The sequence below is a fragment of the Erithacus rubecula genome (genome assembly GCF_903797595.1).
Source record: "Erithacus rubecula genome assembly, chromosome: 10".
NCBI lineage: Eukaryota > Metazoa > Chordata > Aves > Passeriformes > Muscicapidae > Erithacus > Erithacus rubecula.
The window spans coordinates 23,201,993-23,217,296 of NC_136662.1; the positions used below are offsets into that span (position 1 = coordinate 23,201,993).

The 15,304-nt window shown below is 45.9% G+C and overlaps 1 protein-coding gene across 2 annotated transcripts in view; it reads right to left on the reverse strand.

Annotated features, from left to right (window-relative positions):
• Nucleotides 1-15,304, reverse strand: part of NIBAN1 (niban apoptosis regulator 1) — a 53,804-nt gene that overhangs the window by 17,230 nt on the left and 21,270 nt on the right. Inside the window, exons 2-5 of one of the 2 annotated variants that reach the window (XM_079314594.1) lie at nucleotides 10,972-11,102; nucleotides 9,048-9,179; nucleotides 8,208-8,322; nucleotides 6,668-6,832 (exon numbers count right to left, since the gene is read on the reverse strand). In XM_079314594.1, coding sequence (XP_079170720.1) covers nucleotides 6,668-6,832; nucleotides 8,208-8,322; nucleotides 9,048-9,179; nucleotides 10,972-11,102 — 543 coding nt within the window. The remainder of the gene's footprint in view (nucleotides 1-6,667; nucleotides 6,833-8,207; nucleotides 8,323-9,047; nucleotides 9,180-10,971; nucleotides 11,103-15,304) is intronic. The other variant, XM_079314595.1, reaches the window with a different exon arrangement.

Sequence of the window (15,304 nt, forward strand, 5' to 3'; positions counted from 1 at the left end):
AAAAGCTGGTGATTCCCTTCTTATTTCCACTAGACAATGCTGCCCTCAAGAGAATAGATTTCATGCTAAGAAATGCAAATTTTCCCAATTTTCTCATCCTTCCAAGTCATTCCCCTCTCACCTTGGCATCTGTTTCTTTTGTAGATATATTTAGACTTGCTTTTCCCCTGCTTTCTACTATACACACTCTGTAATTTAAAAAATTATCAATTTCTATTTTTTTAAATTTAGTTCTTTTAAAACAAAATCTGGTTAAAAAAAGAGGAAAATACACATCCCTGAAGTGACTAAAGAGACAGGATAATGGTACTGGTACTTCAAAGATAGTGCTCCCACTCTGCCATCCCCCAAGGATTTGGGGTGGAGGCAGCTGGAGACCATCAGGAAACAAGAGATATTCCTGCAGAGAAGGAATCACTCTGCCAACCTTCCAGCACCACAATGTCTTTAAAATAAAAATAAATGAGCATGACAAAAAATTATTTCCCTTTCTAAGAGCTCTTGTGAGCTCCAACAGGTTTTAAGAGCTGCTCTTTATAGATACCACAGACAGCTGGTGAAAGGCCCTGGCCATCAGCTCCAACAAAATTAAACTGTGGAAATTCTGTCTCCAAAAAATAAGCAATGGTCCCAACCCACTGGGATGGCAGGTAAGAAAAGGAAAAAGCTTTGAACATGGGGAGAAGAGAAAAGCTCAGAACTGCACCTCAGGAAAAGGGAGGTTACCTGGGTCTGAAAATGACCCTCAAATAAAAGGACACACATTTTACCCTCACAAAATGCTGTCCTGTGTTGTGAGCATCCAAAGTGAGATATGTATGGTGCTGTGGGCCTGAGAGGCATCACCCTCCCAGCTCTGGGGATTTCCTGAGAGCAGTGTGCTGTCACATTATCCACAGAGCATGTGGTGTGAAGCTGCTAACCACCAACAAAAGCTCGATGAGCTCACTCCCAAGCATGACACAGCCCTGGAAGGATATGCTGTATTTATAGCTAATAAAGCTTTGCAGCACAACTTCCTTCTGTGCCACCAAACCAACACTGAGCAGGGTTAACTGCTTGGTTATCAGCACCCAGATTAAAGCTGTTCAAAGCAGACAGGGCACAATGAACCCCCAGTGGGGGGACCAGCAGCTGTGGGCTTCATAATCCAAAAAAATTAATGAACACTGCATCAACACACACAAGGGATCACAGTATCACTTATTTCTGAGATTTTTCTAAGTGCTTTCCAAAGCAGCTGTACTCCTATATTCCTGGAGCAGGTGGGAATTTGGAGAAGAAAAGGGTGAATTTATTTTGGTCTTTCAGTGCCTAGAGGAGCTCCAGGAGAGCTGGAGAGGGACTCTGCACCAGGGGTGGAGTGACAGGACACAGGGAATGGCTTCCCACTGCCAGAGGGCAGGGTTAGATGGAACATTGGGTGGAAATTGTTCCCTGTGAGGGTGGAGGGCCCTGGCACAGGGTACCCAGAGAAGCTGTGGCTGCCCCTGGATCCCTGAAGTGCCCAAGGCCAGGCTGGATGGGGCTTGGAATGACCTGGGACAGTGGAAGGTGTCCCTGCCCATGGCAGGAGGTTCCTTCCCACCCAAACCATTCCAGGATTCTGTGATTTCTCTGCTGCAGAACCTTGATGCTGGAGTCTGAGCACCACCTTACTCTGCACAAATGAGTCTCCACAGCTCCTAAAACATGCTGGGGTGGTGGGTTCAGGGCAGTGGCTCCCCTGCACCACCCCATGCTTGGTAGTGTGTAAGAAGATAACCAGCCTAAGGAGAGAAGGAGAATGGAATGGCAATTATGATTTTAGCACATTCATCATCTTGATGTTTCAGAATGAATGTCACTCCTACAGACTGAAAATCCTCACCACAGTGCAGGAAACCAGACTGGCAGGAAAGGCAAAAGCCATGCTGATTGAATGAACTCATGCTGTAGAGCAAAATCATCCTTGAAAGAGGAGAAATAGTCTTACTTCAAGCAAAATATTCTAAATTATACAAAAAAAAATTTTCTCTATCATGTCCTAAAAGTTTTAGTGAGTTGTTTTTAACACCCCACAAGCCTCATCAAAGGTATTTCTAGTGAAATGGCTTTGTCTGTTATGACAGCATTAATATTCCTATGGACATTTACACATCAGTTTGAAAAGTCTCTTTGGAACTCATGTGATGGAAAAGAACTGCCACAGTCTCAGCCATTCATGTGGATCACAGGTGGTCTTATCTCATTAACCAAAGGGGATTTAATTAACTCAAGTACAGCAGCTGCTTGAGACAAGCCAAGACTGAAGCCTTGGTAGATGAAGGGGTAAATATTATTTCCATTTGTACATTTTCCCACCCCAGATTACTACACAAAGCTTCCAGAAGGCCTCACTTTCATCCCAGTGCACAAGGACATTTTTCTCTAATGTCATAAAAAGCAATTTCCTCCTCAGTTGTCCTTTAATTGCTCCCCCCACATCCACTGGAAACAGGCAACAAGAAAATCCTTCCCTTCATCTTCCTCTCTGGGGAAGAAAGGCCACCCTGCCTGAGGCATGAGGACTCAAAAACCCTTCCAAAGTGATGTCTGGACTCCTGACAGCTGCTCTGCTGTGTATATAGAGATATACAGATACATCCATCCCTCAGCTCAAGGATTTTGTGTCAGCTTCTCAACCTTCATCAATGCTTTTGGATTTATTCTGAATTCTAGTCCAAGAGTTGCTAAGTCCTACACAGGTACTATAGACATGTAATATAGAAAATTTATGAGAAAAACTACTGTCAGATAAATTCAGAGCTGAAAAAGGAAATGCAGACACCAATAATGGCAACCCTGAAAGTCAGAGATGGAGGAAAAAAATCTGCCCTGCACGAGCTCTCCTCTTTCTCTCTTGCCTGATGTATTTCTTTACTAGACTTCTTTCATATATTTATTGCTCAAAGTAGTTTTTGTTGTTGTTTCTGTTGAAATTGGAGATGACAGGATATGGTTTTGAAAGTCCCTCAGCTTCCTGTGTCAGGGGGGTGATTGTCAAGATGCGGACGTGAAATCAAACCAGACGAAAAAAAATAAATTCATGAAGTGAAACTCTGTGTCTCACAGAATGAGCTACTTGTCACTTCCTTCCCATCATGCAGACTTCCCTCTATCCCAGCACCAAGTGGTCAGGCTTCTCCACTTCCAACAGCAAATACTAAGTGAAACACATATAGGAAGCAAGAAGACCTCCTAAAAAACCCAAGTAATTCAAGAAGTTTTTCAGTCTGATGTTCAAGGCATGCAAACATAAAGGATTAAAACCTGGGGAATAGCTAACATTAGAGCTCTGTGAATATTTTGAGCCTTTCCCTCACTGCTGCCATTGTGGGACTGATGGAACATCCCCACTGGGGGTTGGTGGACATTTCAGCAGCAGATTTGCCCCAAACCTGAGGTGTGCACTTCTCAGAATTTCACTAAGGAAACAGGGAGCAAGGTGGAACCAGGTAAGTCCAGGCTGTGGATCCAAGTGGATCATGGAGATAAGGCAAACCAAAGAATCCCATACTGCACCCACTGGGCTGTCAGGGCTCCTCTGCTGCTCCCTGGGTACTAATCAGCCCTATTCACACCACCTCACAAATTAAAACACAAAAAGCATTTGATCTTCATGTTCCATTGCTGGTGAAGGAGATGATTGTCTCCTCAAAGCCCTCATCACCAAGCCCTCATCAATGATATAAAGGGCAAAGACAAGAGGAAAGCCGAGATGGGAACAACACAACCCACGCTCCAAACATCTGAATGCCATTTCCCAGTGGTGCTCACGAAATCCAAATGCTTTTGCTGTGCCCAGAAATGCCAGAAGCACAGGCTGGGCTGGGTATTTGCACAGAGAGGCTCTGGGGACAGGAAGCAGCTGAATGCCAGGGCGGCTCCCAGCGCTGATTCACTCCAGCTTTCCGTGTTTAATCTGCTTCCTGGGAGAAGGAAAACACACTGCAGCCACAAACTCCAGCTCCTTGGCTAAAGCCCAGGGCAATGCATTCCTTCCCAGGAGTGGCAGATCACAGCAGGGACAGAAAGGCTACTTCTGATCAGATGTGACATTTCGTTTTGTCCTGCTCTTGCCAAATCTGCCTGGTAAATGGGAACTAGGCACTTTGGGAAAAGGTGGAGTGAGCATTGCTTTGATCCATGCTCCTTATCCCACTAAATTATATTTCACAATCAAACATGAAGGATTTTTCATAGCTCTTTTCTCTTTTCAACCATTTTTAATAAAAGAGCACAGTCAAATTTCCTACTGCAATCCTTACTACCCATTGTTTTGCTGCACATAGCTGAAACTTTGTTAGATTGCTCACACACCTGTTTTTGCCAGCAGAAATGTTTGCAAAAAAGACTTTAAAAAAGTACTAATAACCAAATATTTTTCAGTGTTGTGCAAATGAATAGGAATCAATATGAAGCCCTTGGGAAAAAAACTTCTCTCCAAGGGCAGAGTTCAGGTTACTGGGGTGCTTGTCAGTGACAATTTTTCCACTTGCAGCACCTAGATTCTCCAAGAAATAAAAGGGCTCCTGCTTCCCTGATAGCTGGTAAAACTCTTTTCCTGGTACAACAGTAGGTCCTAACCCAGACTTTCTTTATCTGCTTCTCACCCTGTTGGGCAGAAGAGTAAGGATGAGCCTTGAAGCATTGTCTGTCAGATAAAAACTGGACCACAGGAAAAGCTGAGAGGGATAAATCCTGGAACAGATACATAAATGAGCAATAGCTAAGCCATATGAAATATAATGAAGTGCAGACTTGCAGGCTTTGGAGATGGAAAAGACTTCTTAAGGTCATCTAAATCCATCTTCTGCCAGTCCAGGATTGGCCCCTAGAGTGATGTGCTGAACTTTAAGGAAAAACCAGGCTGCCAAAAGCTTTGTGAAACCCATTACACTTGTTCCAGGAGAGAAACTAAAATCCCCAAACATCATGAACAGGCTTCAAGTCATGGAGTGCCAGGAAAACTTGATTGTGTCCCCATCTCCCTACCAAACCTCAGTGAGGAGCTAAGTCCAGAGTGTCATGGCACTTGGATAGCATTGGGAATGGGGACTGTGTACCTCCTGGATAGTATTGGGAATGGGGATTGTGCATCACCTTGGCAGCACTGGGACCAGGAGTTGGACTCCATGAACCTTGTGGGTACTTTCCAATTCAGGATATTCCATTATTCCTGACTCTATAGCTGTGGTGCATTAGCCAGCTTGAAAAAGCAGGTTAATAAACACCTCTTTAGGAGGATCACCACACAATTTCCAAGGCAATTCCAATGTTTTCTCCCCAAGCTCACACCCACTGCACTCCAATCCCTGCTTAAGTGTTTTCCCAGCACAGCAAGCAGCAGGGCTGTGTTGATTTATTCCTCAGGGTGCTGAAGCCAAGCATCTTTCGTGAGTAACTTGCATTTTCCTGCAGCTGTTCCAGCATTCCTGGGTGGGTGACACTGTCCCAGGCTGAGCCCTTCCTGCACTCAGCATGGTTGGAATGTCCCACACAGTCCCCATCCTGCACTCACCATGGTTGGAATGCCTCACTGTTAGAGATGGGTAATGTGATGGTTGGCCCTCACAATTAAGAGATGAATATTATGTGTATCTTAAGAGAAGTTTTGTAGATGTATAACCATGTTATTGTAATATATCCTCCCACAGCCCTCTTTCCCTTTCTCCTTGTATTGTTGTCACAGGATGGCTTTGGTGGACAGGGCATTTGGGGAGGGCTGGCTTACTACACCTCCAGTCAAGATATAAGAAAGTAATATCCAGCAATGGATGGCAGACAAAGAGCTGACTGACAAGACTTTGGGAAGGGCTAAGAATATAAAAACCAGAGTATCCATTTTGTAAACGAGCACATGGCCACCAGCAACAGGGACTCCCAGCACTGCTCCTTCTCCTTATTCAGCCTTTTGTTGTACTTTTGTTAAGGTTTAATAAACTTTTGAACTTCTAAAAGTGAACGTCATTTCTTACATTCACGCAGTCCTCATCCTGAACTCACCATGGTTGGGATGTCCCACACTGTCCCCATCCTGAACTCACCATGGTTGGGATGTCCCACACAGTCCCATTCTGCACTCACCATGGTTGGAATGGCCGGAATATCCCACGCAATCCCCATGCACTCACCGTGGTTGCAGTGCACTCACCGTAGCTGCAGTGCTGCAGTGTCCCCATGCACTCACCGTGGCTGCAGTGCTGCAGTGTCCCCATGCACTCACCGTGGCTGCAGTGCACTCACCATGGTTGCAGTGCTGCAGTGTCCCCATGCACTCACCGTGGCTGCAGTGCTGCAGTGTCCCCATGCACTCACCATGGTTGCAGTGCTGCAGTGTCCCCATGCACTCACCGTGGTTGCAGTGCTGCAGTGTCCCCATGCACTCACCATGGCTGCAGTGCTGCAGTGTCCCCATGCACTCACCATGGCTGCAGTGCTGCAGTGTCCCCATGCACTCACCGTGGCTGCAGTGCACTCACCATGGTTGCAGTGCTGCAGTGTCCCCATGCACTCACCATGGCTGCAGTGCTGCAGTGTCCCCATGCACTCACCGTGGCTGCAGTGCTGCAGTGTCCCCATGCACTCACCGTGGTTGCAGTGCACTCACCGTGGCTGCAGTGCTGCAGTGTCCCCATGCACTCACCGTGGTTGCAGTGCCGCACGCAGTCCCCCAGCACGGCGCTGAAGCGGCTCTGTGCCGCTGCCTCTGGGCAGCAGTAGTAGCTGTGCCTGCAGAAGGGCTGCCACAGGTACACCGGGAACTCCTTTGGGAGAGGGACGAAGGCTGCAGCCGCCTCCTCGCTGGAGCCTGCACAGAAACACCCGTCTGAGAGCTGCAGGCTTCCTCTGTGCCAGAGCTCTGGAGCAGGGTGATCTCCCTCCCAGCCCAGGGGACAGGGCACAGAGGGCAGGGGGACAGCTGGGATGGGCACACTCAGCTGGCATCTACCACCTCTCTGTGTTACACCACAGCAACTTGATGGCTCTTGCTTTGTACTCAAGGTGCCAAAAATCTGGTTTTGGCAAAATTTCAGAGAAACTACATCACTGGATTGTAGCTGCTAGGGAAATGGCTTTCATGGCAGATAAATAAATTAGAGGGGAGCTTTGATCTGTTCCACATAAAGACCATTTAAGAGCATATGGACTTTCTTATAGAACCAAACTGCATTTAACAGATAGTGTTGGAACAGCAGTGTTTTCCCTGGTTCCAGGATTTCCACACACAACTGCCCTTAAAACTGTCATTTCAAGCCTTTGCAGGTGATGTAAAGAAAGCACCAAGTACCTCCAGCTCCCACCTGTCCCAGGTTCCTGCACACAGGAGATGCTGGACAGCACATTTAGGGATGACCAAACCCAAACTGGAGTCACTGATATGCACTGAGAATCCAGACACAAAAGCTTCATCTTGGAGGGTCTTCAGCACCACACAGGCAGGGAGAAGGACCATGAAGATGAAGTGATTATCCTTTTGAAGGGAGAGCCATGGGAAGCTCCAGATGACTCAACCCCAACTGGAGGAGCTGTGTGGACACCTCCCAGCCACTCTGACCACCCTGTGCCTTGTGAGAGGGCACCTAACTTTTAAATGCTAAGGATTTAAAGGACTCAAAAAATAAATCCTTGTCTTCAAGTTGCCCTTAAACCTTTTTGTTATGTGGCATCCCATTCTCCAAATCTGACTCTGTGAGATTTGCAATGTGAGACTGCTTCCATAAAACCTGAATTTTCTCCATCTTGGTGGAGTGGGGGCAGGCAGGACCACAGCAGTTCCTGGCTCAGAAACAACAAACTCAGGAGCAGCCACCTTCCTGCCCTCTCTGTGGGACATATTATCAGCTGTGAGTCAACACAGACAGCTGGCATCTAAAAATGGAAACAAATAAACCAGGAATATTAACAAACCCCGGGAACAATGGTTCTGTGGTTCCTGCCCTGCTTCTGCACAGCTTCCAGCAGCTTTGTGCTGGGATGCTGGGAAGAAAGGGAGCCAGCATTTCTCTGAATGTTGGCTTACAGCATCTGCTTTGTTCACCCACTCTGGAGCTGTGCTTGAGCTTGGGAAAAGGGCTGTGGGCATCTCCTGCTACCCCATTTTAAATTGGAGACTGAAAGCCTTTCCAGAACAGACTAAGGAACAGAGCCTGGGCTTTGGTACTTTGGCTTTGAGCAGGACTTACCAAGAGGGTCTGGAAAATGTTTATCAGACAGTAAATTGTAATCTTCTTCTGAAGTCAGAACTTTGCCTCCTGCAGGAATAATGTGATATTTAGGGCTGGCTCCCTTCTGGTAGGCCTGGAAAATCAATAGAGAGGAAGTATTGTCAAACAGAGATTTAAGGAGAGAGAAAACATAAAATACACAATTCACTGGCAAAACCAGGAGCTGACTCCGTGATCCTTGTGGGTCCCTTCCATCTCAGGATATCCTGTGATCCTAATGCATGGGGATATTGCCCAAAGGGACAATCTTTTTGTCAGGCTGCATTTTGGAAATTTTCCCATGGCATGTGAAATCTAAAGCATGGTTAAATGTAAAAAACATGTTTGAAAATATCCTCTCAGTGTTTATCTGCTGTGGTGAGGAGTCAGGGATGGAAGGGAGGGAAAAAGGATGGGATTTTCTCCTGAGCCCAATTTGTTGGATTTGTCAGGCAGGACTAGTTTGACTATGGCAAAAACCTGCATTGTAGTCAGCCTGGAGCCACCCAAACCCTGCTGCTTCAGATCCAACTGCAGCAGCACAGGGATGGATCACAGGGATGCAGAGATGCAAAGTGTTCTGGGACAGACACAGCAAGGTTCAAGTGCTGTTAAAAGGATTTGTTAGTTCCTGCTGATGTATCTGTCCAAGGCAGGGCACTTGGCAGCACCCTCAGCATCCCTGTGGGGCTTCCACTGGAGCCACCCTGACGAGGACAAGGTTTCACCTCCTACTGCTGGAGGCAAGGCAGCAGCAGCAAATCCACTTGCTGCTGGTTTGTCTGGTGGTGTACAAGCAGATCCAGGAGCAGCACTCACCTCTTTGGTCTCAAAGCAATCCACAGTGTAGTCATTCTTGATCACGACGTATCTGTCCTTCCACTTCTTCAGGTCCTCAGCGAAGTGCAGCAGCTCTGCTTCATACAGAACTGTCCCAGCTTCCCCTGCTGGCTGCAGGGACAATTGGTGACATTTGAGACTCCTCTGCACTGCTGACCACCTTGAAGCTTTTATTTCTACGTTTCCATAACGCTGCTCTGAGGGCTTTTGAGCCTCCAAATGCAATTCGGAGTCATAAATATCTCTGATTTCAGAAGGTTCTACAGACACAAGCAAATTCTTGTAGCTGAGGTGAGGAGGCAGCAGAAGAGCTCTGCCTTCCAAAACACTGACAGATTTCTGAGACAGAGATTTATTTACCTTTCAGCTGACATGCTGAATGCAAGATGAGAATCCTACAGTGGTTTGGGTTGGAAGGGACCTTAAAGATCATCTAGTTCCAACCCCTGCAGGATGACTTGGAGTTCACTACCTCCCATTTTCCACTACATAATATAAATATATCATTGATATGAAAAGCAGGATTTTATTATAATAAAGTCAATTGTTTCCCATTTCTTTGAAACACTTTTGCATCTGTGCTGTAGCAACTGATGTGCACCTTTCTGAAAGATACAGATCTTCTATTGTCCCACCTCACTGCTTTACCTACTCATTTCAAGAGCATTGGAAATCCACAATTTCCAGTATGTTCAGAACATTTAAATATTTTTCTTCTTAATTTAGGAGCTGGTTGTCTTGGGTCGCAATACAGGATGTGGCCAGCAATGTGGATTCTATCACCATCTGTTGAGTCAGGTGGGGCAGTGACCCTGATCTCCTGGCACATATTATCTGCTAATGGGCCAGCTTTAAACCAGCTGGGGCAATCATCTTTATCTTTCCACAGCCCATCCTCCCTCCAGGAGATATCATCTGCTGCTGGCCCATTCAGTCCCACTGCATGGCTGATAAAATTCCATCATCCCACTGGGAGATGCTCCAGCCAGGGGGAGCAGCCAAGCCTTTCCTACCCAGAGAAAAACTGACATTTTGGACACCAAGGGACCTTCTTTCCACTGGATTCCAGAGGAAAGCCAGACCTTTCCACATCATCCCTGCACCTTCAGAGGAAACTGCACCTTCTCCAGGAGCACTGCTCCAGCTGAACCACATCTGCCACTGCAGGAGGATGCAGCCACCATTGAATGGGACTGCTGCCACCACCCTGACTGACTGACGGGTGTCAGCTTGGATTCTGACTCTGGCACTGTTTGGGATTGTTCTCTGTAATACTGTATTTCTATTTTAATTTTCCTAGTAAAGAACTGTTATTCCTAATTTTCCCATATCTTTGCCTGAGAGCCCCATGATTTCAAAATTATAATAATTTGGAGGGAGGGGGTTTACATTCTCGATTTTAAAGAGAGGCTTCTGCCTTTGTTAGCAGACACCAGTCCTTCAAACCAGAACATTGGTTCTCTGCATTCTCCTCTAATAAAGAGACTTTTGTCTCTCTTTTTGGCTCCCTTCTAATAAAAGACAGCTTTCCATAGTTCACTCCACAAAGGGAATTATTGCCATCTTCTCTAAAGAACTCTGAGCCACAGATGATAGGATTAATTAAGTTTCCTACATAATTTCTTCCCTGCAAGTATGATCTCTGCCCCTGGATTTTGCAGAACCTTGCAACCAGCAAGAAGGAACCAGTTTTATCCAAATATCCAACTCATTGTACCACAAACTCATGTCATGGTTCTCCTTGTGCCGTGTTAAAAATAAAGATGAATTTTCAAAAATAAAGCATCAAACCTGCACCCAGATGCCAATTTTCCACCCCAAACCAAAATGACCCAAACCCACCACCTGTACACCAAACTGCAGTGTGCCCTTGGGTCGCAGAGAGGAAAGCAGTGTCCCCTACCCTGGTTTTCAGGAGGCGGGACTGGGAGTGGCGGGGCTGCTCCAGCTCCTCCTGCACGTGCCTGCAGAAAGCCACGGCGTGCTGCCGGCGGTAGTGGGGGCTGAAGTTCTTGATGGTGGCCTCTGTTTTCCCTGAGGTGAAACACAGATTTGCATGTATTTTATATGCATGGCTTCACAAACTGTAACACAGAAGCAAGGCACTTCTCATCAGTGACCTGAACTCTTTGGAGAAGAGGCAGTTCCAGGGTCACCTGGGAGTGACCTTCCAGGACCTGAAGGGAGCCCACAGGAAAGATGGGGGAGACTCTGGACAAGGGATGGAGTGACAGGATGGTGTCCCATTGACAGAAAGTAGGGTTAGATTGGATACAGGGGAGGAATTGTTCCCTGTGAGGGTGGTGAGCCCCCAGCACAGGGTGCCCATAGAAGCTGTGGCTGCCCATAGATCCCTGGCAGTGTCCAAGGCCAAGGATGGGGCTTGGAGCAACCTGGGATAGTGGAAGGTGTCCCTGCCTAGGGCAAGGAGTGGAACTGGATGGGCTTAAAAGTCCATCTAACCCAAACCATCCCATGACTCCATGAGGAGACCTCCTGAGTGTACCAAGGACCACTTGCTGCACAGGTCAGGAAACCCTTGGAGATGCACTCAGAGGGAATTTCTCCTGGAAAACACTGGGTTTGGAACTTTGTTTTTTCTTCCAAGAGCCAGCAAAGAATTCCCCAAATCCATTTTCCTAAGGAAAGATGCTCTCTGCCTCTCCCTGGGACACGCTGCCCCAGAGCCAAGGGTAGTCAAGGGGTGAAAGGGTTTTCAAAGAGAGCCAGTAGCACTGCTAGTGCTCAGCCACAGGAGCCAATTTTATCACTTACTGAGATTCTAAAGCTGACTCAGAGCACTACAAAAGATTCTTCTAGGCTTGAGCACTACAGTCTCATCTTTGTTTTAATGTAAACATATCCTCAGTCACGCTGCAATAAACACTAATCTGGCATTGTCTCGCTGTGATCAAGATCTCATGGGTAACAGCAACAGCAATAAACACATTCTTCTTTTCTTCTCAGAGTCTCACTTCTGAGAATCTTAAAATAATTTACAGCAATTAACTCATTAACCCTACCAAAGAAATAATGGTGCTTTGCAGATAGGGAATTGAAGCTAAATTAAAGCCATGTGCATATATGTGACTGAAAGTGTCTGTAGCAATGCAAAAACCAGAACCTAGCCTATGATCTAGAGAGCATCCCAAACATCCTGGGTACCAGAGAGATCCCTTTCTTCTTGGCATTAGGCAGCTCCATGCCAAAGGGCTTTTTCTAAACACACAACAGAGAAATGCAATTTCACATCTCAAGCAACTTTGATGTTTCCAAAATTTAATTTTGTTCTTCTTGAGGGGGAAAAACATCGTATTTTCTGTGTAAGAAAAAAATGGTAATCCTGAACTAAGACCTCTTAATGCCTTAATATGGACTCCTAGACCAGGACTGGCACACAGCATTCCTGAAATGGAATTCCTGGAAGTGTTCAAGGCCAGGGCAAAGAGCAGTCTGGTTTAGTGGAAGGTGTCACTGCCCATGGCAGGGCATGGGACTGGATGGGTTTGAAGATCCCTCCCAACCCAAACCATTGTGGGATTCTATAAATTATTCCCTGATTTCCTAACACAGATGTGCATGAGAGGACAAACCCACATGCCAGCTCCTCTGCTTCTGCAGGTGAGTTTCCAGTGTGATGCAGAATCAGATGCATCCCCCAAGTTCAGGGGCAATGCAAACACCTCTGTTCCACCACTTATGTAAGTCTCTCACAGAATTACTGGTGAGACAGCACCCAGTGACAATCTGGACTCCAAATCTTCAGTTTTAAGACAGATTTTTACAGGATGTGCTTGGCTATAATAGCAGGATATGGTGCTGCTAAAGCAGAATATCCCAGCCCTACAAAAACTAGCCTGCTTTGGGCAGAGGCATAGACTTATTCTCCAAATAAGGACAAAGTTTCCCCAAACCTTTGTAGCATTTTTCCCTCCTGGTCCCAGCCAGCAGGAGGATGTTGTTGGCCCCAGCCCCAGTACAGTTTCCTGCTCAGGGTTTGCCCCTATTTTGCACTGTGGCTTTTTCTCTTCCAGCTCTCATCATCCTCTTAATCTGTTAGAGAGGGCTCTGGGACACTGCATCTCACTTGAATACTGCCTGCATCCTGCAGTAAAAGTTTGTGAAGGAAATGGGACAAAGAATAAAATTCTGGTGTTGGGAAAAAACTTGCAACAATCAGAGGAAATACCTGTAATTTTGGCAAAGTCTTTCAATTAAGGCTAAATAGCCTCAGAAGTGTCATTCTTCACTGTCAGTACTGCTTAGATCAGCTTAAAGCCCAATTACTGAAGGGAAAGGAACTTTGCAATTCACAACATACATGTCAGAAATAGGACAGTGATGATGTTATTTTTATGTGCAGACTATATTTGTGACAAACCAAAACATGAATCAAGAGGAAAATGTTTCTGGCTGTTTCTTCCAATCTTTTCACTACTTGTTGCAAAGGAGATTTGCATTAAAAATACTCCTCCCTCTTAAAATTAGAAGAAAGGTTTATTTAAAGAGATTGTGAGTGGCACCATATGAGGGCCTGGCCTTGCAGGGCTCAGTTGAACAGGAATTACAGTGGTGGGAAGGTGGGAAGAGAAGCAGACAGACTCTTGATCCACTGTGTTCTTCAATGGATTTTAAACTCTTTTGGTTTACAGAAAATAGAAATATGCTATCTGAAAATAAACATGATGGAAACAGTCCTGAGTAACAGAAACTCTTCCCATGAAATGATAACATGGGGCAACTGGAGATAAAATACTCCAGGGCAGTTGAAGAATGAGTTCCCCTAATTCTTTTCCAAATTTAGTGTGGCTGGCTTAGTCAGAGCTGTTTATATGGAGCACAGCCAGTGCTCCCTCTTGGCTGGTCTGGCAATGGCACAGCTCCAGCTCATACAAATGGGATCTGAATCCCAGCAGCTGGGATGTTTATCCTAGGAGAATGAGGAGTCTGATCAGCTCCAGGAGGAGCCTGCATGCAGCCTCCTGCTCCTGTGCTGGGCCAGGAGTTGGATTCAGTGATTGATCCCTGTGGGTCGCTTCCAACGTGGGATATTCTGTGATTCCATGAGACAAAATTACCAACAGGAAAAGACAACTGTGATGGAGGTGGAAGGATTTCCATCAAATTAGCATGGCAAGGTCTGTTCCTCTTTTGCTGAGGGTTTAGATCCTGCTCCAGAACAAACTTCACTAATGCTTCATGATGCACCTCCCACTCCACAGATCTGCCCATGCACATGGCCACAAAACTTTAGCACGAGTTCTGTTAAGACTAAAAACAAAGTCACTGCACTGAGAAAGAGGAGACATCTACATGTTGCCCTCCTGGAAATCAGTAATCACAACCAGATTTTTTTTTCCCTTGCTTTTTCCCTTCCTTTGACCTTCTTAATTGTGTCACCCATGTTGGACACTCGTATGTCAGTCCAAGTCATTGGGCCCACAGAATGGCCTCAAATGCCCAACTTTATAGTGAAGGTTTCACTCCTTTTAATGAAATAACTGCCATACAGCTTTTTCAGCAAGTTCTCCCAGGAATGAAGTCCTGCTGGGCTAGCCACCAGCTCCAGTGCAGCCTATCTGGCTTGTCCTGCCACATCTCCCTGCTCCCAACATGTTGCCACGTGGCCAGTCCAGGTGCAGGTCAGGAAAAGTCAGGAAAAAAAGTCAGCAAACAATAACTTTTTGGCTGGCATACAAGAGTTATTGCTCACACTCCCAGAACTTCAGCCATTTGGAAGTTAAGAATGGAAAAGAGGGAAGGACTTGCCATAAAAGCTATTTCACTTAAATATCAGTGTTTGGCAGTAAGATGACCCTTCCAAGAGTAGGAAAAATGTTCACAATCCTTCCCCTTCACAGCCTGCACTCAGCACCTTTTGGAAAGGGTTTTCCAAATATACCATGATCAGTGATATGAATCTCTTTGGAGGTCTGGGGACTTATGTATTTTGATGTACCACCATTTAAGCCCCAGGGAGCATGAATGTAAAGGAAGTAGATGATTTGCTGTATTAAAACAAATCCTGGACAAAATAAAACCTAAAAGAAAAAGGCACTGTGTGCACTGAGTGTCAGTACACCCAGCACTTCAAACAAGTAAAGCTGTGAGACAGAACAGGAACAAATCACTTTGTCTTATTTCCTTCACCAGGCCATGAGCAAAGATGTCAGACAACAATCTAAAATGATCAGATGATCATACCCACACAGTGATTTACAAGCCAGGATGTAACC